Source organism: Neolamprologus brichardi, chromosome 13, assembly GCF_056152115.1.
Source record: "Neolamprologus brichardi isolate AB-2024 chromosome 13, ASM5615211v1, whole genome shotgun sequence".
Classification (NCBI taxonomy): Eukaryota; Metazoa; Chordata; class Actinopteri; order Cichliformes; family Cichlidae; genus Neolamprologus; species Neolamprologus brichardi.
Genome location: NC_142116.1, coordinates 32,997,733 through 33,021,744, shown reverse-complemented (window position 1 = coordinate 33,021,744; position 24,012 = coordinate 32,997,733). Strand labels below are relative to the sequence as shown.

At 42.9% G+C, this 24,012-nt stretch overlaps 2 protein-coding genes across 2 annotated transcripts in view; both read right to left on the bottom strand.

The window, feature by feature from the left end:
• Positions 1-24,012, bottom strand: part of LOC118455873 (NACHT, LRR and PYD domains-containing protein 3-like) — a 240,091-nt gene that overhangs the window by 194,811 nt on the left and 21,268 nt on the right. The window lies entirely within an intron of this gene.
• On the bottom strand, positions 578-15,879 carry LOC148100096 (neoverrucotoxin subunit alpha-like). Its single transcript, XM_087850471.1, has 4 exons — positions 15,706-15,879; positions 5,919-6,092; positions 2,576-2,622; positions 578-2,427 (listed from the first exon to the last, which is right to left on the bottom strand). The coding sequence occupies exons 2-4, from the start codon at positions 5,972-5,974 to the stop codon at positions 1,898-1,900; spliced, it is 633 nt and encodes a 210-aa protein (XP_087706597.1). The 5' UTR covers positions 5,975-6,092; positions 15,706-15,879; the 3' UTR covers positions 578-1,897.

Here is a 24,012-nt window from a genome sequence, read left to right as displayed (position 1 = left end):
TGTTCAGACTCATAATGATTACTCTCAGAAATCCTGATCTTTGTATTTACTGTGTGTTGGATCAATAACTGAGATTCATCGTATCACACAGCTGTGCTGCTGCTGCTGGTGATGTCAGCACATCTGGAACAATACGAGGTATCTGCTACCAGACTGAGCAGGACGTGAGACCTGTGGACTGTTTAAAGCTGTCCCTCCACAGCTCACTCAGACCTGATCCACACCTCAGTGATATTCTCTGACTTCCTCAGTAGAGACAGAAACCATTCAGATCTGGGACGATCAGCTGACTGATGATGTCACACAGACTGTGTTTTTCAGGAACAGTGATTCTGATGTGAGCCTGCTAGCTGACAGCAGACCTGATGAAACCACATGTTCACATCTGTGAGGACAGACTGGACTCTTTGACTGCACCTTGGTTCTCCTCAGAGGTCTGTACAGGAGCATGTCCACCCCCACTGAAGATCTCAGTCACTGTGAAACATAGAAAGCTGCTTGTGTAGCCTCTGCCTCACATGTAGATACAGCTACAGGTTTCTCTGTCAGTCAGACTGAAACAGTGTCCTGATGCTGCATCATTCAGCTCTGTGCCCCAGTCAGCATCACTGTGAGCTACCAGTGTCAGTGTTTCTGCCCTTTTCCTGTAACACTACACTCAGCACAGGCTCAGCTGCTATCCAGTGTTGGACTTTGGCTTCAGCTGCTGTGATAGATCCTCTAACATAGATCAGCTCTGCTACATGTTGTTAGATAAGTGCAGCTGCCTGTCATGTCCTGATGTTTCTCTGGCTCAGCAGCTTCTCCATCAGAGGTTCACATGGAGCTGATCCAGTATCTCCAGTAACTGTGTTCTGTGCCTCACTGGTTCATCCTTCTGTCTGTGTGACGTCAGTCAGATGTTGAAGTTAAACTCTGTAATCTTCACTGTGTCACAGAGTTCAGTGAGTCCCGTTATTCACAGTATCAATCAGATCATCAGAGAACAGCTGATCAGCAATCAGTGGTGCCAACAGCACCTCCTGTGGTGAGAGGATGCAATAATGCAATGTAGCATTTTTACACTCAACACTTCCAGTCATGGAAACTGTCTGTTGGATCTGTTTGACGTTGCTTTCTTGTGTTGCTTTCTTGGTTAGAGTTCCTCACAAATGTCCAGATTATTCTTCTAATGAGGCGTCGACCATGTTTTCAGTTCTTTGGAAGAAAACATCGCCCTTTGCCATCCTTACTTTTCTTTGACTTCTTCAAATGCAGCTGAACTCCAGCTGGTATTTTATTGGACTTTGCAGCTGTTTCTGGTCATCAGTTCATTCCTGCAAACCTCTGAACCTGAACAACAATGATGCTGCATTGCTGGCTGATCCCAAAAGGTTGATTCTGTTCATCTGGACGTTTTCACAAACGTTTGCTCACTGATCAGGTGACTTCTTCAGTCTCAGCTGACTGCAGCTTTACAACCTTACAAACAGCACATTTGCACAATGACTGAAACCAGCAGCAGCAGCACCTGATATATATGATACTAATATAATACATATACATATATAATCCATACTAATGATGAAGGAACTGAGCTCACAGTCCATTGTTCATTCAGTGAACTACTCAGTTTATTTTGGGCCTCAGAAATGCTCACTCTGTTTGTACATCACTGTCAGCAATAGACTCATTCTGCTGTGTGGACAGGAACACATGTGACATCACTTCCTGTTTGTTTGTGACTGAAGAGGAAGAAGTTTACAAGGAATCATTTAGAAGAGTTTCAAACATCAACTGATTGAATCCATGAATCTGAAAACGTGTTTGTGAGTGAAAGAGACAGACATGTACAGACTGAACTATCTGTTCAACAGTCAGAGTGTTTCTGTAACAGGAGACACTCTTTACACCCCACTCAGCACAGGGACACTGAGGAACCAGGATACCAGACTCCAAACCCAGGATAAAGAGTTTGAGTGAATGTGGTGTTGAAGGTGTGGAGGTGGATCAGAGTGTCAGAGGAGACTCTGTAGAAGGACAGAGTGCCAGCAGGACAGTCCACATACACTGCTGCTCTGTTAGAGAAGGAGGAGGAGGAGGAGGAGGAGATGAATGTTGCTCTGTCATTGTGCCAGACAGACTCAGGACCATCATCAGAGCAGCTCAGGCTCCAGGACTGATCATTGTTTCCAAACACACAGTCACTGTCTCCTTTCCTTCTGATGCTTCTGTAACTCACTGATATATCAACGTCTCCTCTCCACTCGACCTCCCAGTAACAGCGACCAGTCAGACCATTTCTACACAGCAGCTGACGAACATCAAATCTGTCTGGATGATCAGGATATGACTGAACCTCCTCCACATGTGTCACCTTCCTGTTGTTGTCAGACAGTTGGAGGTTTGTGTTCACTGTGTTTGTGTCGATTGTGAGTTGACAGGAATCTGATGGAGAGAACAAACACAATCCAGCTGCAGTTATTGATCCATCATCTGTTCATTGATTGACACTTTGATGATGACTCCTGACATGATGAAGATGGTTGAATGTGTGCTGCTTTGTTTTCATGAATCCCATTAAAAACACACTTACACTTCCTCAGACCTGGTGTCAACCATCGGACTCCAGCAGGCTCCACCCTGAAAGGAGGAGGGGGGTCAGAGCAGCACAGTCAGCATGCACACATGGACATTACATGGCTCTCATACACACACTGTTACACACTGAGCTCAAAGCTCGGCTCCACTGTTTTATTCAAAGAAATCTACATTTATTTATCAGCACATTTAAAAACAGCTTGAGCCAAAGTGCTGCACAGAGTAGAGATAAAATAGGAAACATACACAGTAATTACTATAAAGACTCGTCAGAATTGAAAGCTACAGAGTACAAATGTGTTTCCAACCGGGTTTTAAAAATGTCGAGTGTTGGTGACGACCTGATGTGAAGGGCGACTGTTCCAGAGTTTGGCTGCAGCGATCGATAAAGCTCACCTCTGTTTTTACGTCTAGTTCTGGTCAGAAGCTACTTATCTGCAGACCTGAGGGCTCGACTTGGATTATTTTGTTAAAGAGAGATAAGATGGAGCCAATCCATTCAGAGATTTAAAGACAAACAACCAGATCTGGAAGTGGATTCTACCACGTACTGGTAACCAGTGGAAAAAGCTGGAAAAAGCTGGTGATGGGTCGTCTAGCACAGACCCACCGCTGGAACCAGACAATTCATGAGGGAGAGAACTGTGACAGCGCCGTTCCTTCACTTGACCTCAGTCGCTCTCGTCTGCTCCCTCGTAACACTGCTCTTTATTGAGGTTACATGAATATGCATAAGTTCATTAACATATGACGTCTTACACAGGTATGAACAAAGAGTACCAGTCTGTGCATAGTGTAGGTAAGAGTCCAGCGGTCCCCCTAACAAAGGGCTCTTATACTTAACCAGACACAGAGTAGGTGTCCTCCTATACACCATAAATCAGTAAGAGAAGGTACGACCTCTCTCATGACCCCAAGCTGTGTGCCTTCCAGAGCACTCTGGAAGGCACACAGAGTCTTTACAGACTACTAAGGATCAAACCTCTATCATTATGCAATCCATTATAAAACTCATATATGAGTAAATATTTCTAAGCATAAATGACAATCAACAATATAAACCTTACAGCTGGTTTTAAAAGCAGAATTTATTTGTTTCTCAAATGAGAAAGAGCTATTGAGAAAAACACTCCTAAATCTTTAGCAAACAGAGTTCTGAACTTTTCCAGTGGGCCAAGGTCAACATTATTCGATAATGCTAATTCCTTTCCCTTTAAGTAATGCTGATTTGAAGTGAATAAGCATTAGTAGCTAATGTTAATACCATATTTTCTTGCTTTATAACAATATCAGTAGCTAAAGCTAATACTACTTTAATTTCCGTTAAGCCTATTTAGCATTAATTAACTTCATTTAGGAATAAGAAGTTTATGCTAAATAGGCTACCATTAGTGGCTTATACTAATTTTAGGTGAATAAGCATTGGCAACTAATGCTAATACCATATTCTCTTGATTTTTAACAATGTGAGGGGTTAATGCTAAGTACGTAGCCGTTAATAGCTAATGCTAATTTATCCGCTAATGCTAACAATGTTTTTTCTTACTTTTTAACAATATGAGTAGCTAATGCTAAGAAGGCTGCTGTTATTAGCTAATGCTAATGTGATGTGAGTTAGCATTATCCGATAATGCTGTCACTTGCATTATAACGATGTGAGGAGTTAATGCTAAGTATACTGCCATTAGCGGCTAATTCTAATTAGGGGTGAATAATTATTACCAGCTAATGATAATATCGTTTTCTCTTCCCTTGTAGGTAGGCTACGTAGGCTGATGCTAGCAGCTAATGCTAATTTGATGTGAATTAGCATTATATTAGTGAGGCGTTAATGCTAAGTAGACTGCCATTAGTGGCTAATGCTAATTTTAGGTGAATAGGAATTGGCATCTAATGCTAATACCATATTTTCTTGCTTTATAACAATGTGACCAGCTAATGCTAAGTAGGTTGCCGTTATAAGCTAATACTAATTTGAGGTGAATTACCATTTTCCGCTCATGCTAACAATGTTTTCTCTTACTTTTTAACAATATGAGTAGCTAATGTGAACACTATTTTTCATTCAATTTTAACTTTTCCCCTGCGATGTGAAGAGTTAATGCTAAATAAGACGCCATTAGTGGCTAATTCTAATCTTAGATGAAAAAGCATTAGCAGCTAATGCTTATACTGTTTTCCTTTGCTTTGTAAGAATGACAGCAGCTAATGATACGAAGTCTACCGTTATTAACTATTGCTAATTTGATGTGAATTAGCATTATCCAATAATGGTAACCCTTTTCCCCTGCATTATAACGATGTCAGGAGTTAATGCTAAGTAGGCTGCCATTAGGGGCTAACTCTAATTAGGTGAATAATTATTAGCAGCTAATGCTAATATTGTTTTCCCTTCCCTTTTAACAATATGAGCAGCTAATGTTAATTTGATGTGAATTAGCATTATATTAGTGAGCAGTTAATGCTAAGTAGGCTGCCGTTATTAACTAATGCTACTTTGACGTGAATTAGCATTATGTGCTAATGCTAATACTGTTTTCCCTTACTTTTTAACAACGTGAGCGGCTAATTCTAAGTACGCTGTTGTAAATGGCTAATGCTAATTTAATGTGAATTAGCATTATTCAATAATGCTAATACTCTTTTCTCTTACTTATTAAAAATGATAGTAGCTAATACTAATACTCTTTTCCGTTGGGTAACAACGATGTGAGGAGTTAATGCTAAATAGGCTGCCATGAGTGACTCCTTTCCCTTGCATTATAAAGATGTGAAGAGTTTATGCTAAGTAAGCTGCCATTAGCAGCTAATGCTAATACTGTTTTCCCTTGCTTTATACAACTTGAGCAGCTATTGCTAAGTAGGCCACTTTGCTCTGCTAAGGATTTATGTGACCATGATGGAAACTGATAAGCTACTGCTGCTAAGCTAATGCTGTTTATGGGCCCTGTTAGAATCAATATTTCATTCTCATTCTGTTGTTTGAGAACAATAACAGAAAAATGTGCACTTGAGAACAAATTTATTGTGAATTCAGCTGTGAATGTAGAGTTTGTCATTATTTAAGCTTCCATTTCCAAATGTTAGCTGACACTTTATTAGGTACACGGGCATCTATCTCAGGTACACCTGTAACCTAGATGTTCCTGCAAACAGACTCCATGGAGACCCCTACATAAATATCCATGTACTATTCAGCTAGACTAGTGTGTCTGTCCCTGAAAATATTACTGCATGTGTAATTGTTCATGTCTCATCTGCAGGAAACAAACAGGAAGTGAGTGAAAGACACAGGAAATGTTTCCAGCTCTTCCTCCTCTATCAGACATTCTTCATACCTGAGAGTGTCCAGTCTCCAGCCTGGATCCTTCAGTCCAGCCAACAGCAACTTCATTCCTGACTCTCCTGGATGATTGTAACTCAGGTCCAGCTCTCTCAGATGGGAGGGGTTGGAGCTCAGAGCTGAGGCCAGAGAAGTACAGCCTTCCTCTGTGATCAGACAGCCTGACAGACTGCAGACACACAAAACAACACTATCTGTCAACAACCGTTTTCTTTGTCACAATAACATCTATCCATTTACATCCATTCAATGTAACTTTATTTATAAGTGACAATACCCAACAGACAGCAACAGTCATCTGAAGCTGTTGAGCAGTGTAAGGTAACAGCCTCCAATATTAGAGAGAAAGCCCCAACCATCAGACAATCCACTGTGAGCAGCACTTGGTGATGGTGGGAAGAAGAACTCCCTTTGACACAAAGATCCTCCCAGTGAAAACAGGCTCCAGGAGGAGCATCTACCATGACTGGTTGCAGGGTGAGGGGAAAGAGAAGAGATGAGCTCAGAGAGACAAGAACAAAACACAAACTAAGGAGACAGAAGACAAAAGTTAAGGACATGCAGTAGTGACATAAAAGCATCAGGAGTGAAAAGAGGGGAGAAGAAAGCAGAGCATCATGGGAAGTCCACCAACATACTGAGCCTATAGCAGCATAACTAAGGGATGGTTCAGGGTCACCTGATCCAGCTCGAACTATAAGCTTTATCAAAAAGCAAAGTTTGAAGCTGATCTTCAAAGTAGAGAGGGTGTCTGTCTCCTGAACTCAAACTGGGAGCTGCTTCCACACCCAGTCCAACATAGCCAGGTTTTCTTTGCTGCTTTGACAAAACCTCAAATCCCAGTCAGAGATGATGAGCATCATCACAGTGATGATCATTTCTCTGTTAACCCAGGCTTTCTGCTTCAGGATCTGTGCACGCTCACAGAACAAGGAGACATTTAAACATCATTTCACTAAATGGATGGACTGAGCACAGCCTACAGATGAACTGGTGCCAGAGATCATAAAGAACATCAAACAGTCAAATTCAACACTTTTAATGGAAATATGAGATTAATGCTGCAGACAATCATGAACCTGCTGAATTCATGAACATCAAGAATGCAGCGAGTGGTAAAATAAAGATTTGACCTCAGTGTGCTCAGTGTTACTGTCTATTCCTAACATATTTCTAACATGATAGCTGCACTTTAGAGCTCTAAAACTGGAACTGACACATATTTAAATTCTACATGTTACTCAGTACATTCAGTTCTGACACTCGCCCACAGTCCAACAAAGGAAACATGGAGATCACATCAGTTTGTCACCAAAGTCTAATTATTAGGGCAACTTAACCTGTTATTATCACGTTAATTCATTAATTGATTAACATCAGCAATAATTTTAATCACAGTTTTTAAAATCATGATTATTGTGAAAGTGCTCACTGGCTCTGAATATAAAAGCCATGGGTCACAGGAGGGATGTTGATCAGTGCTGGCTTGAAATGGGCGTCATTATGCGTCTCAGCCAATGAGAGCATTGAGGGTGAGCCTAATACTACTGCAGCGCTCACATGACCCAGAACAGAAAGAAAGGGGCAGGGACAGAAACATGGAGACAGGTACAGATCTTTGACATGTTCATTTTAAACTGTTCCAGGAGGCAGTGTTGATACAACTAAAGTTATCTGGAAGCAAAGTTGAGTTTTTTATCACCGGAGTACTTCATGTCTGAAGTATCACTTAAATGCATTACACGCTGTTGATGGCAGCAAACAAACCACCCAAACAAACAGAGGTCGGAGGCTTGGGCAGACTACGTAGGATCAGCTTGTGGGAGGAGTCTAGATAAACCAAAGAAAGACAAGCTAACAAACGCCACAGTGAAGTGAGTAGCTACAAACTGCAGGCCGATTAGTGTTGTTGAAGAAGTCGGTCTGAGGAACGTTCTTAGGATCAACAAATGATGGCATGTATGAGCCTCAAGACGCACCATCACAAGAAGAACACATGAGCTGTAGAAAAAGGAGAGACTACGAAAGCCACGGTGTTACAACATGAACCAGCTGTTGGTCTCTCTGGAGACTACTGTGCGTAGCTGGGTAACCATGGTTACCTGGGAGTTAGAGAAACGTGCAGAACATGTGATTCATGGTGCACAGCAGTGGGACATTTGAAATAAAGTCAGCACACTCAGTACAGATAGTGCATCAAATATGATGCAGCTGCCAGACGTCTGCCTTTGAACACGTCCCCGCATCGCGCACAACACCAAGGTTGCCATGGCAATCACAGCTAACAGGGACAAAGTGCACAGCTGGAAGCCTGCAGGTATATTTAACATGATGTATTTCTCAGTGTCCTGTCTGTGTGTGAGAGACAAACAGCCTCTGTATGTGTGTGTAAATACAGCATGAATATGTAGAGGACATGTTTGTGGATATAAGTAAATAAATGCTCTGCGTCATTTGAATCTTTGATTCTTGTTTCTGTTGCAGGTCTGTGACTGAACTTCTGGGAGGAGAAACGTTGGTTTCATGCTCTGTGATTCTGTGTTTTGTCATCTCTCTCAGGTGATGGAGAGCTCAGATGATGACCCCGCCTACGTGGTCAAATTCAAGTCTACATTCAGAACAGAGCTGGAGACACACAAGCAAAATGCCAACATTGTATATGTGAAAACTGCTGCTGCACTGGAGCCAGATTCATGGAGCTCAAGTGTTTACCCAGATCTTACTGAACTTACTGAAGGAACAGAGGGTTGTTGGAGGGAAACCTGTGGAAGCAACAACATCCGAGCCACCAGAGAAAGAGTTGGCCCTATTGGTGCTTCATCAGAGTGTGATTGTGAACAGGAGGAAGCTGAGAACAGTGTGGTGGATACAGAGCAGAGCCCACCATCAGTACAGAGGCCTGTCCATTAGAGTGCTGCTCCAAACATGCAGCACATGTACTTGGCCACAGCTGCAACATCTGTACCTGTGAAAGCTTGTTCTCTGTTGCTGCTCATATTGTACAGAAGAAGAGAGTTTCTTTATCATCAGAAAATGTCAATGAGCTTGTGAGTCTTAGCAGCTGGCTCGGTGCAGAGGAGGAAGAAAATGTCAAGTCAGAGGAAGATAAATGCAGTTCATGTTGTCAACTCAACCTGGACTATTGAAAGAGTTTTTCTTTGTCTGGTTTCTGACTGAGATTCTCCAAAGGAAATCCAGCACAAACACACACTTCACACACTCAAAGTCCCTGCACAGTAAATGAGCTGATGAGCGTTTGTGCTGCTCCCTGATAACAGAACAATAGTTCTGCTGCTTCCTGTTCTGAAAACACACATTTATAAATGTTCACTTGCTGTTGATCAAAGGTATGTTGGTGGCTCTGGACGCTGAGGGGAACTTTGTGAAAAACTAGATCAAATGTTAACGTCCTGGCAGAGGCAAAGAACTTTGATTTGATATTTGATTAGATTCATGTTTCAGCTCAGATTGACAGAAATATTTGAACTGCTGCTGTGTTAAAGGCAACACTGCTGTTAGAAAGCACCTGATTTGTTTCTGCACACTGAATGTTGCACTTCTCATACTGCAGTACTATTAAAATAAGTACACAATACACTACTTTTGAACTCGTGATTGAATGTTGCTGTAACAAAGCCATTAATGGTGATTCAAAGTGTTCATGGTTTCCCAGCACAACAAATGATTGCACAAGTGTGACTGATCCACTTTCTAATGTGTGTGTAGCCCACACTGTGTGTCACTGTGTTACAGGTGAGTCTGTGTATCCAGGTTCTATGAGGAGAACAGGATATAGTGACTGAGTCCAGCAGCTTAAAGTCTGACTCCATCCTCCATTTAAATAACTCACACCAACAACTGAATAGCTTTGCCTTTGTGTAGCTGACACTTCATTTTAATGTCCTTCTATTCTGGTTCATCTGGTTTCAGTTTCTATAAGCACACAGGTTTCATCAGGGACTCTATGACCTCAGTAATCTTTGCTGGGCCTTAATGCTCTGAACAAAGCTGCACATCACAAGACTAAATAGAAATCAGTCTTTCATTTCTCACTGCTGTTTGACTTCAGCTCTCAATGTCCCACCATAACCCATGGAAAGAATTACTGTCCATCCAGGCTCCTGAACATGAAGCTGATGAAGGTGGAGTATTGTGAGGGCTGATGGAGATGATGATGAGGAATCCAGGAGCAGTGGGTGGATGGCAGCATCAGCATGAAGGATCAGTGTGAGAACACATCATCATCCACAAAGAAAACCAGTCTGAGTGTCTGACGCTCTTGTTAGAAAGACGCAGTCCCAGCAGTTAGCTTGTCTGCTAGTTAGCTGAGAGCTAACTCACTTGTACATTGAATACCAAACCGTGTAAACCAGGGGTGTCAAACATATGGCCCGTGGGCCAAATCCAGCCCTTGAGATAATTTCATATGTCAAATATTGATGAATTTTCAGGCTTGCTGATAATCAATGTGAGCACGGCTGAGATTTTATTCTGATGAGCAAACCATGTGGCCAACAGTTTAAGAGACAGACTGGGATCATACCATTATGTGAAAGAAGACGGAAATGTCCCATAGACAGTAAGGGTAGTGGTAGAGACCAGGTACACAGAGAAATGGGAGCTGTATTGAAATGCAAGCGTGTCAGGAAAGAGTGAAAAGGCAAAATGAGAAGCATCTGATGCATTTCAGTGATATTGGAGACCACAAAGCTGAGTGCAGAATTTATATAGGAGATATACAGGAGACGCTGAGAGACCCATTTTTATTTCCACCCATTTTTCATTGTGGAGGACAAAAGGTTTCAAACTCGTCCAGGTGTTAAACCTCACGTGTTCTTCCTAATAGCAGTAAATGGATAAAAATAAGGCTTTTATGAAAACACTGAATAAAAATTGCTGCCTTTAAAAAGACTAAATGTACAGTTCAGTATTGAATACTACATAAAATAAACTAGTGTGTCTGAATGGCAGAGATGCAGAAATATGTGCATATAGCACAGAGCCACGGCTCAGTGTCTGAATGAGTCTCACAGACCTGAATGTGCTGTTGAAGCCATTTATAATTATAACGTAATTCTTTTTTTTTTTTTTTCCTGTCCCATTTGGTTCTTTAGTCAGAATTGTTGTCTGAAGACCAACAAGGATACCCAATGGATTTATTTTGCCAAATGGATCATCATGGCATTGCCGTATTGGTCCATTTGATCGACCTTTGTTTTTATTATTAATTTTATTTTATTTTCAGTTGTTACAGACGGGACAGACATGAGTGAAGGATAGGAAAGGGAGAAAGAAAGAGGAAGGAAAAGAAAAACAGAAGGGGAGAGGGACAGTGAGAAAGGGAAAAAATATCTCCTGGATCACCTGTTGAGAGAAAAAGAATAGAAAACAAGCAAAAAAAAACAAAGCAACATACTAAACAACACCATCGCATTAATCTAGCTAAGTGTAAACAGCAGTAAATACTAAATATTGAATGTTGTTGTGCAGCACGCAGGACAGACAGCGCACAATGTGCTTTGAAGTAGCAGCCAAGAAAGGTGTGATTTAAGTCTACGAACAGTGAACACCCGTGTGCACACCTGTGTGGATCGGCGCGCTTGTATTCAAATGGTTTCCCCATGTAATGGTCTGCAAGAGGATGTAGAGAGCCATAGCCCTGTCCCCCAGGGCATGAAGCAGGCATGGAGGAGATCCAGGCCCCAGACATCCAGAGGCCCCAGAGTGCAAGAGCCCAAGGAGGACCACCGGAGGGGCATCCGTGCCACCTTCATGGGAAGGGCTGAGGATCCCCAGACGAGGGGTCACCCAGTAGCCACTGGGCAGAAGCTAGAGGGGGCTGCACTGGCGTGCCCGCCGGCTCCGCCGGGGAGATAGGCCTCCACACTTGGAGGGCCTGGGAGTTCCCAGAGAGGTGGAGTCTAAGACCCAACCTGACATATAGACACAGACACAGACATGCATTCCCACCCTCATGCACACATATACAAACACTCAGCACTCACCCAACGTAGGAATAAACGTAAATGGACATGTACACACAATCACACTCCCCAAACATACTCTATACCCCGGGTCCAGGTACCCTCGCCCCCAGAGGGGGAAACGGCACCTAGACCCAAGAGATGTTACCCTTCCCTCCGGGGTGGAGGCAAGCAGACCGCCCCAGGCTCCGCAGCAGCAGGGAGGCCAATCGGACAGCCAGCATCTCTTCCCAGCCCCCCTGCCCCAATGGCTAGTAGAGAACGGGGGTGTGTTAAGACCCCATACCCTCCTCCTCCCGCTCAAGTGTAGTGTTGCTGCGTGTTGCTCTAAAGTGTGTTTAAAACAAGGGAGAGCATGGTGCTGCTGCCAGAGAGCAGCAGGTGTTAGCACGGCCCCTCCCGAGAACCCTCAATGTCTACATGGATTTAAAATTGAGAGGTGGGCACCGGCGCCAGAGGTAGGTTTGAATACACAGACCGTCTACTGGACGCCGTTAACGTGCCCACCCTCAAGGCCCTATATATATATATATATATATATATATATATATATATATATATGTATGTGTGTGTGTTATTAGAGTGTAAGTAATGTGGATGTCTAAGTTGTGAGATAAATTTGAGGCACAGGTGGCCAGAAGAGGACAGAGGGGGGGGGAATGTCTCCCCTGCACCCTGGTGACACACCCGCACCCCAAAGCCCTACCTGTGTGGGTGGGTGTGGTGGAGCGGGAAGAGGGAGGCAGCCGGGGATGGGGAGGAAAAGAAGGGAGGGGAGGATGTCCCTCCCTAGGGCCAGCTCCCCCGCTGACCCCAGTAGGCACCCCCATCCTCTGGTATCCACCAAGGCAAGGGAGCCCAAGCCCATCCAGACCGGGGCCTACGGCAGCAGCACCGCCAAGCCCCACAGGACCCGGGGCGCCCACCCTACCCCACCGCAGAGGAAACTGTACCCACCCCAACATTCAATCATCTCCCAGACTACACAGGACAACAGACACCCAGGTTAAGTTTATTCTCCACCTCTCCTATGACTCTCCCCCACCTGCAGAGTGGACTCCTGCAAAGATGGAACAACCTCCCTGCCAGTTGAAGAGCCCCCCGGTTGGGCCGATGCACAAGAGGCCCCCTGCGCCAGGGCTGAGCCCCCGTGCACCCACCCGCCCACAACCTCGGCGACACACCGACGAGGACCGAAGCCCCCAAGGCCCAGCCAGAGCCCCAGCACGGAGGCGAAGCACCCCCGAACCCCAAACCCCCACACCCGCCCTGGATCCACTCAGGGGCAGCCAGGCCACCAGGCCAGTAACCTACGTCCGCCAGCACAGACCATCCTCCAGCCCCGCTGCACGCGGCCACGAGGAGAACAACCTCTAAGAGCGACCAGAGCCACTAACCAGGTTATGAACACAACCCCTGGGTTAAGCCCTCCAGGGATAACGTCTCTAGGGGTCCTCCAGGTGCCCTAAGCCCGTCCCAACCTCCACATCAACCACAATAACTAAGGCGGGACCAAACCACGACCCCCTACCCCCGCTAGGTATTATAACGTAATTCTGTACTTGTTTGATCTGCTCCTTACCACAAGCGACCAGACGTAGAAGGTTTTGGACTTTTAACTATATTTTCTTAAGTTTTACAACTTTTCTTACTGTTAAAAACCTCGTTATGGCCATTCATGCTATACAAAGTAATTAGACATGTGTGGTATCTACAGAAATGTCAGAATATCAGCTAAAAGTTCACAAAACCATCTCAACAACCACCAAACAGCTGAAACAGCAGGTGAACAGATTACACAAAAAAGATGTAAACACAAATCCCCCTGATCATCTGTTTTTTAAAAATGAAGCATACAGCGGGGAAAATAAGTATTTGACACATCAGCATTTCCAGCAGTAAGGGGATTTCCAAGTGGACTATTGACACAACATTCCCACCAGATGTTGCCATCAAGCCAAACATTGAAGTCATACACACAAATCAGAACATTTAAGTATACAAGTTAAACCATAATAAATAAAGTGAAATGACACAGGGAATAAGTATTGAACACACTTTATTTAATACTTTGTAGAAAAGCCTTTGTTGGTGATTACAGCTTCTAGACGCCTCTTGTATGGAGAGACCAGTCGTCTGCATTGCTCAGGAGTGATTCTGGCCCATTCCTCCACACAAACGGTCTTTAAATCGTGGAGGTTCCTTGGGCCTCTTCTATGAACCTTAATCTTCAGTTCTCTCCATAGATTCTCTATGGGATTTAGGTCAGGTGATTGACTGGGCCATTCAAGCAACTTGATTTTCTTTCTTTGGAACCACTTCATTGTTTCCTTGGCCTTGTGTTTGGGATCATTGTCTTGCTGGAATGTCCACCCTCTTTTCATTTTTAGCTTCCTGGTAGATGGCAGCAGATTCTTATCCAGAATGTCCCGGTACATCGCTCCATTCATCCTGCCTTCAATGATATGAAGTCTGCCAGTACCCCTTGCTGAAAAGCAGCCCCAAACCATGATGCTTCCACCCCCAAACTTAACTGTTGGTATGGTGTTCTTGGGGTGGTGAGCAGTGCCATTTCTCCTCCAAACATGGTGTGTAGAATGACTGCCAAAAAGTTCTATTTTGCTTTCATCTGACCATACTATAGTCTCCCAATAATCCACAGGCTTCTCCAAATGCTGTTGCGCAAATTTTAACCGAGCCTTGACATGCTTTTTGTTCAGCAATGGAGTCTTGCGTGGTGAGCGTGCATGGATGCCATGGCGGGTCAGTGCATTGCTTATAGTTTTCTTTGACACAACAGTACCTGCTGATGCAAGGTCTTCCTGAAGTTCTGTCCGAGTGGTTCTTGGCTCTTGGAGTACTCTCCTGATTATTCTGTGGACTCCTCGGACAGGGATCTTGCGTGGAGCACCTGATCGTGGCTGGTTTATGGTGAACTGATGCTCTTTCCATTTCCGGATAATGGCCCCCACAGTGCTCACAGGAACATTCAGCATTCTGGAAATGCGCCTATAACCATTCCCATCACAATGCTTTTCAACGATGAGATTACGCAGATCTTGTGAGAGTTCTTTGCCTTTACCCATCATGAAGTCTTTCCTGTGTGCCTTCTGGGTAATGAGGGGCCTTTATGGGCCATCAATTAGGACTACAGCAGCTGATTCCAGTTAGTACTGATAGGGGACTGGGTTTCTCCATCAATACTGACAGATTTCAGGTGATCTCCTGGCTTTCTATGTCATTTTGCCCCTTGTTATCTTCATGTATTCAATACTTATTCCCTGTGTCATTTCACTTTATTTATTATGGTTTAACTTGTATACTTAAATGTTCTGATTTGTGTGTATGACTTCAATGTTTGGCTTGATGGCAACATCTGGTGGGAATGTTGTGTCAATAGTCCACTTGGAAATCCCCTTACTGCTGGAAATGCTGATGTGTCAAATACTTATTTTCCCCGCTGTAGTTTTGGACGTTTATTTACTGCTGGTTCAGTGAATTTTGGTTGGACAGTGATGAAACCTGCAGTCTCAGAATCTGTGAGAAGTCTGCTTTCAGCACGCAACAGCATTGTTGTGTTGTGTGCTGTGGATTCACCTCTGCAAACTCACTGTTTCACCAACATGTTTCTACTTAGACAATAACAAAGGAAGCAGTTCCCAGGAACTACTTCCTGTCTTGTTAACATAAGAGTATGCTGCCCTTCACAACACCTCCACTTCTCCTCTTATTAGAGGGCTGCCTTATTATTAATCTGCTGATTCTGTCAGTTGATGAAAGAAAAATGCTTGATCTTACCTGAGAGTTTCCAGTGTACAGTGTGGACTCTTCAGTCCTTCAGACAGAAGCTTCACGCCTGAATCCTTCAGGTCATTGTTACTCAGGTCCAGCTGTCTCAGATTAGAGGTCTGAGAGCTGAGACCTGAGGCCAGAGCTTCACAGCTTCTCTCTGACAGGTCACAGTGACTCAGTCTGAAAAATAACAGATAAACAATTACAAAAATAAAACACTTATGTTGAAGTGTAGTAGATACTATTATATTTAGCAATATTTAATCTTGCTTTGTCAGGAAACTGAGCACTTATGCAGAGCAACATGTGGAGAGAATCAGAGGAGAAGAAGTGACGAGAGAACAGCAGTAAAACAACACTGAATTGTTCAGTGTGCTTTTGATATCAACAAATTGTGTCAAATGTCTTTATTTTGTATTTGTTTTAGTAGAATTGATGATTATCACTTAGATAACAACTACAGGCCAGGTCTAAATTGCACTTTGGTAACAGTTACACCCAGAAATATTTCAGAAATGTGGACAATTTGTGCTCCATTGTATTCAGTATTGAACAAACTGAGTACTGATGACCACTTAATATTTTTGATATTTTATTTGAGTTGTTCCACCTGATCTGTGTTAACTAGAATAAACATTTAAAAACTAAAGCTATGATCACATATTGACTTACAGAGCTTTGTTGGAGGGTTTGACCGCTGGCAGCAGCCTCAGAAGAGCCTTTTTAAAGGCTCATGTTCTCACTTAGATCATTTATTTCTACTTGCATTTCTTTCTGGGAAAAATGGGGGATTACTTTGAAAACAGGAACTATTTTCCCCCAAAATCAGCCCTGGATTAGTAAATCACTCCAACATCTTCTCAGTCAGAAGAAGCTGTCTTGTTATGAGGGAGAGAAGAAAAAGATTGAGGCACAGAAACTTGTTGAAAGAGAGATAAAGCAGCTAAAATCAGGTCTAAAAGTAAAGCAGAGGATGAGCTGAATAAAGGACACTAAAGGCTGGCTTGTAAAGGAATGAAGTCCATGGTGGGGATGCAGAACAAGGACCAAAGATGAATGTGATGCTGAATCAGCAGAAGACTTGGACTCATTTGATTCCAGCTTTGATATCATTGATTTCAATGCAGAGCTTTGTGATTGTAGCAAAGGGCTGGTAGCTCTGAGAGTGACACTGTTTCACCTCTCATCCAAGAAGCTTCTTTATTTCTAGGGTCAAATGGTGGAGAGTCCCAGATTAGCCTGTGTACAAACAGACTTCAGCCATATGAGAGTGAGTGTGAGTGAATGAGAGCACACACAGGACACTCTGATCTCTGAATGTGTGTGACTCAGTGAAAAAGAGGATTGTACTGGATATACTGTGACTGACAAACAGAGTTTAAAGAGAAAGGTGTTTGGATTAAAATGGATTATGCTAAAGTGAACGTGCTAATGAAATCTGAACTGACTGAAATGTGAAGTGAAGATAATTCAGATGTAAAAGAGAGAGGGGGTGATAATGAGGTGAGGCTGAAGATCAGTGAAGGGCATGTAAACACCTGATTGGCTGAGTAGATATCAGATCAACAGTTTCACAGTTTTCCCTGTGGATTATAACTTTAAGAAGATGTGACATTCATCAAGGAATCCTGCTCTCCGGATTATTTCCATGAACACTGAGCTGGAACACATCTACAGTGCTGGAAGTGCCCGTCTCGCCACCAACCTCTCTGTGCACATTCACTTTTTAACCCTTTGTGAGACAATAAAGATGTAAATCTGACTATTATTCTATGTTAGTGCAAACACCTCTAATAGGTTGGTTTAGTCTTTCCAAGTAATATCTTCCCTTGGAGTCTGCGGTCGCGGCTCCTAAAATCATCCTAGTTTAACAAGCACTACAATCTAGAGGAGCGCTGCACTAACAGGTGTGAATGATAAGATCTGACCTGCAAGGATACTCATGTTTATGTGTATCAGGACAAGCAGGGAAGACCGGGACATCAACTCTGTCAGGCTGCCTGAGTCCCCTCACCCACATCAGCTCAGAACTCTGCATTATCTACTGAGTCAGACTCAGAGGATCAGGGATCAGAAGTTCTACAAAGAGTAGAACCAGACTTCCTGTATAGAGGTGTGTGGGCCTACTGATCCACAGTGTCAGCACAACTTTCACGTCATATTCATCTCAGCACAACTAAAACATGTGACTGACCTCAGAGTTTCAAATCGACATCGTGGATTCTCCAGAAGAACAGACAGCTGCTTCACTCCTGAATCCTGCAGCTTGTTGTAGGATCCACTCAGGTCCAGCACTCTGGGATACGAGGGGTTGGACTTCAGCGCTGCTGCCAGATAATCACAGCTGATCTCTGAAAAATCACAGTCCTTCAATCTGAATAAAAAATGAAAGATGTAAGTTTATTAGACAAAGTACTTGAAATCATTCAGTGTTTCATCATCTGTTCAGAGCTGAAGAAGGTTCAGAATGTAGAAGTTTAGAAAATGGAAACTCCAAACAGCTGAAACCAACAGGAAGCAGCTTCAAACAAACACAACAAGAGAAAAAACTCTGAATGTTTCACATTAAAGTCATACATTTATCATAACATGAAAAAGTCGTGTTTTTCCTTCCAGGAACCACAAGGCTTCACTTTTAAAGGTGAAGTGTGAAAGAAATGGACATATTTGAAGTCCAACACCTTTTTCCAGTCACATTATTAAAGCAGAAAACTACAAGCTCATTTTCATTCCAACAAGTCATCTTCTGACCCTTTATTATTATTATTCAATATTTATGGAGGATGTTTTTAAATTAGGCTCAAATATGTGACAGACATTTCATCCCATGTCAGTTTGGCCTCATCCTGGCCGGATTATCCAGCACACACTCTGACCACAGGCCCAGGGGCCACGCACAGCTGGGCTCCATCCAAGAGACAGGAAACAGACCAACACAATAATAAAAAGCACCATGTGATCTTCTTACATCTTCAAGACAAACGTAGTAAAAACATGAGCATATCTGTTTCCTGATAAAATGATGTGACAGGTAGAACAGAGTAAAGTGGTGGTGTTACAGCCTTTCTCCCCTCTGCTGCCGAGGCTGTTAGTCTCTCCCAAACTCAGCTACAGGACTTCCACATGAATGAAAGCAGCAGAAGTGGCTTTACAAATGAAAGAGGAAGAGGAGAAGAAGAGGAGAGGGAGGCCACCCTGACCATCACTCCAGCTGAAAACATCACACTTCCATTAAAGTTGGTGAGAAAATGTTGAGCAGGATGAGCTGCTGGCTAATCTGGAGGCTGTAGCAGCAGCTCACAGTCACCGTGGATTTCCACTCATGAAAAAGCTCTGGCTGCTTCATTTCTCATCTCATATCAGAGACTTTAAGGCAGGGGTGGCCAACCCGCGGCTCTTTGCTTGGTTTCATGCGGCTCTTACGTTCATATCAAAGTTTGTGTTTTGTGTTTTTTTTTATGTTGTTGTTTTAAAATGTGCGCGTTCGCTTCGCTTGAGTTCAATACGGTATTTTCATCAAATGCGCATGTGTGTGAGATGAAAATACCGCAAAGTTTCCCAGTAGGAGCAAGTTCGCCCTTAAAATGGCAGGAAAAAAATGCACAGCAAAAAGAAAATATGAAGATGAACACAGGACGTTTTTAACAGAGTGGGAGAGTTTATATTTTTTTGTTGAACGCAATGGCAAGCCATTCTGCCTTATATGTCAGACGTCATTAGCGCATTTCAAAGCTTCAAATCTTCAGCGCCACTTCAGCTCACTCCATGCTAACATCGACCAGGAATTTCCAAAAGGGACTGAACTTCGCAAGCACGGGTTGGCCACTTTGAAAAGTCAGGCAGAAAAGCAGATACAGTTTTTCCATAAATTTACGAAGTGGTCAGAGATCATAACGCTCGCATCCTATCAGCTGGCTTGGAACATTGCACGGGCTAAAAGGCCATACAATGAAGGGGAGTTTGTTAAAAAATGCCTCAGTGACGTTGTTGAAATCTTGTCTCCTGAAAACGACAAATTAAAACGCATGGTATCAGACGTCCAACTGTCCCGCCACACTGTTGAACACAGAATATCGGACATTAACACGGCTATTGAATCACAGTTGCACTCTGACCTTCAAGCATGTGAGTATTTTAGTGTCGCATTGGATGAGAGTTGTGATATACAAGACAAGCCTCAGTTGGCAATATTTGCACGGTCTGTGTCAAACGATTGTGTGATCAAAGAAGAACTCCTGGATATTGTGCCATTAAAAGACAGAACCCGTGGCATAGATGTGAAAGAAACCATGATGGCTGCATTTGAAAAAGCAAATCTGCCCATAACAAAATTAACTGCAATAGCCACGGATGGAGCACCAGCCATGGTGGGATCTGTGAATGGGCTTGTGGGGGTGTGCAAAGCTGACCAAACTATTCCTGACTTTTGGAATTTCCACTGCATCATCCACATGGAGCAACTCGTGTCTAAATCATTGAATTTAGATAACGCCATGAAGCCTGTGATGGAAATCGTCAACTATATCCGCACACATGCGCTTAACCACAGGCAATTCAAGAATCTCATCGCTGAGCTGGACCGAGGGCTTCCAGGTGACCTGCCGCTGCACTGCACTGTGAGGTGACTGTCAAAAGGCCAGGTACTCTCTCGCTTCTTTGAGCTTTTGGATGCCGTGAAACTGTTTATGGAAAAGAAGGACAAGGACTATCCCGAGCTCTCGGACCTCAAGTGGATTATGGATCTGGCCTTTTTGGTCGACATGCTGTGTCACTTGGACAGACTGAACCTGACCCTGCAGGGTAAGTTAAAAAAACTTATTTTCCACCCTGATTTACGAATAAATTCTTTACAAATCCTACCATGTGAATTCATGGATTTTTTTTTCACATTCTGTCTCTCACAGTTGAAGTGTACCTCTGGTGCAAATTACTGACCTCTGTCATCATTTTAAGTGGGGGAACTTGCACAATCGGTGGCTGACTAAATACTTTTTTGCCCCACTGTATGTAGCTAGTATTCAAACAAGATCAAATTAGAAATCCCCGGCCCCGCCCACAGCCGGGGATTTCTAATTTAGTGACTTGGCATGGAAAACAGTTCAGACATCACAAAATGTTAGTTATTTAAATTAATACCAGTCTCTGCACTTAGTAGAATGACACCTTTCAGCATCTAGTGATACTAAGAATATGTTTCTGTATCAGTGTATAAGCCGTGAGACCAGTTTTCCCGTGCTTCACTCGCGTACGTCAGTTTGAAGAGGAAAAAGAACTCCACGGGACTCCGATGTGAAAAGATGTAACAAAAAATTTATTCCACAGTTTGCATCTTACAGGAGTGGTCAGGTTTAACTTATCCTCAACAAAATAACCTACTACGGTAGGAAAACCGTGTGGCTCTGATCTACCTCGCTGCCGCGTATAGCTTATGCCGTGTTAACCCCTTTTCTCTCTCCCCCCTCCCGCATTGCATGCGCTAATTTGCATACATCCGTGATGCCTGGATTTTACTATAAACACGAGTGTTTAAGGCACATGTATTCATGGTACTACGTAACCAAACCAACACAGCAATAAAATAATTTTAGTTCCACCATAAACATGCATTTACTTCCTAAATTATTAATTACACAAACAAGCTTAACAACAGCGAAATATAAACACTAAAACATATGAACTATCTTAACTTGGCTCGTACAATCAGTATTAGTGATGAAACAATGAGGAGACTGTTGAAGGGAACGATGAGGGGAAACTGCAACAGCAGCAACAGAAACCAGGAGTCAAAGCTGAGGTCTGGGTTCCTCTATGCTACACACAGCCTCCTGCTCCTGGACTTTAGTAAACACATAAATATCTCCAAGTACACTTACTTCAGAAACTCTATTAAACTCACTACAAGTTTACTTCAGCTTTAAATTACTCACAACATCAGCACACATGAGTAAACAAAGTAACTCACACAGCTACTGTTCAAGTTTAGTCATCTTTAATACAAATATACCTCATTATTATGAATCTCACAGCTACCTGCTCATTGAACTGAACAATAATTCTGTTTTACCATTAAAACAAAATATGTGACTGTAAAAAATCTTCAGACAGTAATTAAGAATCTCCTAAGCAATCCAAAGATAAAGAAAAGTTCACCTGCCAATTCTATAAAGCTTTGTTGTTTATACAATTTAATGATATGTTTGGATCCTGACCTGAGAGTTTCCAGTGTACAATGTGGACTCTGCAGTGCAGCAGACAGAAGCTTCACTGCAATACAATTATTGGTTAACTAAATAGCTTCATTAAAACACAACTGTCTTTCTATATGAGCACTTACTCCCTTTAAGCTCCACCTGCTCCAACTTCTGCCGTGAGCACTCAGACTTTGCTCTTTGAGCGCAAAACTGATAACCTCTCAGAGAAGCTCGTGGCTCTCCAACGGGAGATTGAGAGACGAGTGACGGACTGTTAGATCAGCTGTGAAATTGACATGCATTTGTTCGCACCAAAGAAAACCACCATCATTTCATGCGGCTAACATACCGGCGCCAGCTGTGGTCTCAAGGCTGGAGCTGAACATAACAAATCTCACCCTGATGACAGACGGTGTTTAGACTGTTCCTAACCAAGGCCACCTGGGACGGCTGGAAGACTGTTTACTTCACCTGGCAGGGTGAAGGACACTATCTCAGCTGCCGACCAGCTACCTAGCCTGACCTGTCTCCCCAATGTGATGTTTGTGTATTGTATGTACGGTTGGCAAGGTCAGTATTAGGGGTGGGTTTTAATAATCGATTCAACGATTAAAATCGATTCTGGCTTGGATAACGTGATATTGATTCATTAAAATCCTGAATCGATTTTTTTAATATAAATTTATTTTGCCCAAAATTCCAGAATCTCAGGTGAAACGTCAAAAAATTTTGACAACCACCAAACATTTAATACATTAAATGAGAGCAGGTACATGGCTTCTGCACAAAGACGTAAACACAAAGCGCGGACCGGAATCAGTGAGATGTCGCTTTTCTCACCCGACCGCACGGACACGGTCGGGGCTGAAAGCCGACAGCTCGGTGATTCTGATGTTTCGGCGGGTCCGCGCTTTGTGTTCACGTCCTTTTTACGCTGATTCTAAAGCTGTTAGTTTTATCTCTCTGCAAACAATATTGACCGAACCAGCAGACAAAGAAGATCTACACTTCACATAAACATCGTCATGGACTCACCCTTACTTTTGCTGTTTTGCTTCCACCACAATAAAATCACACTTCATGCACAGCTCCCTCTCTCTCTGTACTTCAAGAACAGTTTCCCGTCTATCCCCAAAATCTGTTTTCTGCATTATTCGCTTGCTTGTTACGCACAAGTCTACTGTTGTTTACAGCGCTGTCGGCCGCTGTTTTTTTTTCCCTTTTACTTACTTCCGAAAAGAAAACCTAATTTCTGCCGTTCAACAGGCTCCTGAACAAATTTAAATTTTTTAAAATTATGCAAAATGCAAAACGCTCAGCTGTGTCTCTAATAAAACCGCTGTAACTTCAGAGGTAATGTTCATAAGTTTTCTTTCGTTTTTGATGTACTGCAGAATACTTTTTATAAAATCCCAGGCCAGGAAAATCACCTTCATGTTTTCTGTGTTTTATCTTCAGCTACTTTGACACAAAGGCCTCTGCTGTGATGCTCACACCTTTGATAAAGTCTCGCAAGTGTCAGCTTTCTTTTTATAGATATAAAAATATGTAAATGTACTGATCTGAATTATAATATTTCTGACTGAGGCAAAATTTCACAGATTCAAATCGAATTGAATCGAATTGAATCGAATCATGGATCGAATCGATTCAGGACCTTGTGAATCGGAACAGAATTGATTCTAGAAATCAGTGACGATACCCAGCCCTAGTCAGTATCCTAATTGCCCCTTGAAAATAAATACAGTGTTCTGAATCTGAATCTGAAAAGATTACAGAAGACGACTCTGTTCAGTAAATACCAAAGGTAGGTAAAACTCTGGTTGCTGCAGCCATCCAGTATGACTTGCTTTGTACTGCTCTGCTGCAGTTTGTGACGCCTGGTTGATGAGTTGTGAAGGATGATGAAACAAACACTTTCTTCTAAACTGGATGTAATTTTGAGAGTTTCCCACACTCTGTCCCAACTACAAATTGGGGAGAACACAGCAAATACATAAACTTCACCCACTTGGATCCTTATCATTCAAGATTGTGAAAAGATTCTCTACTCAGAGAATACTGGTGATTTTAGATGAGAGAGATGGAAGATGATGAAGGGGAAGAGTTTTCAGAACTTGAG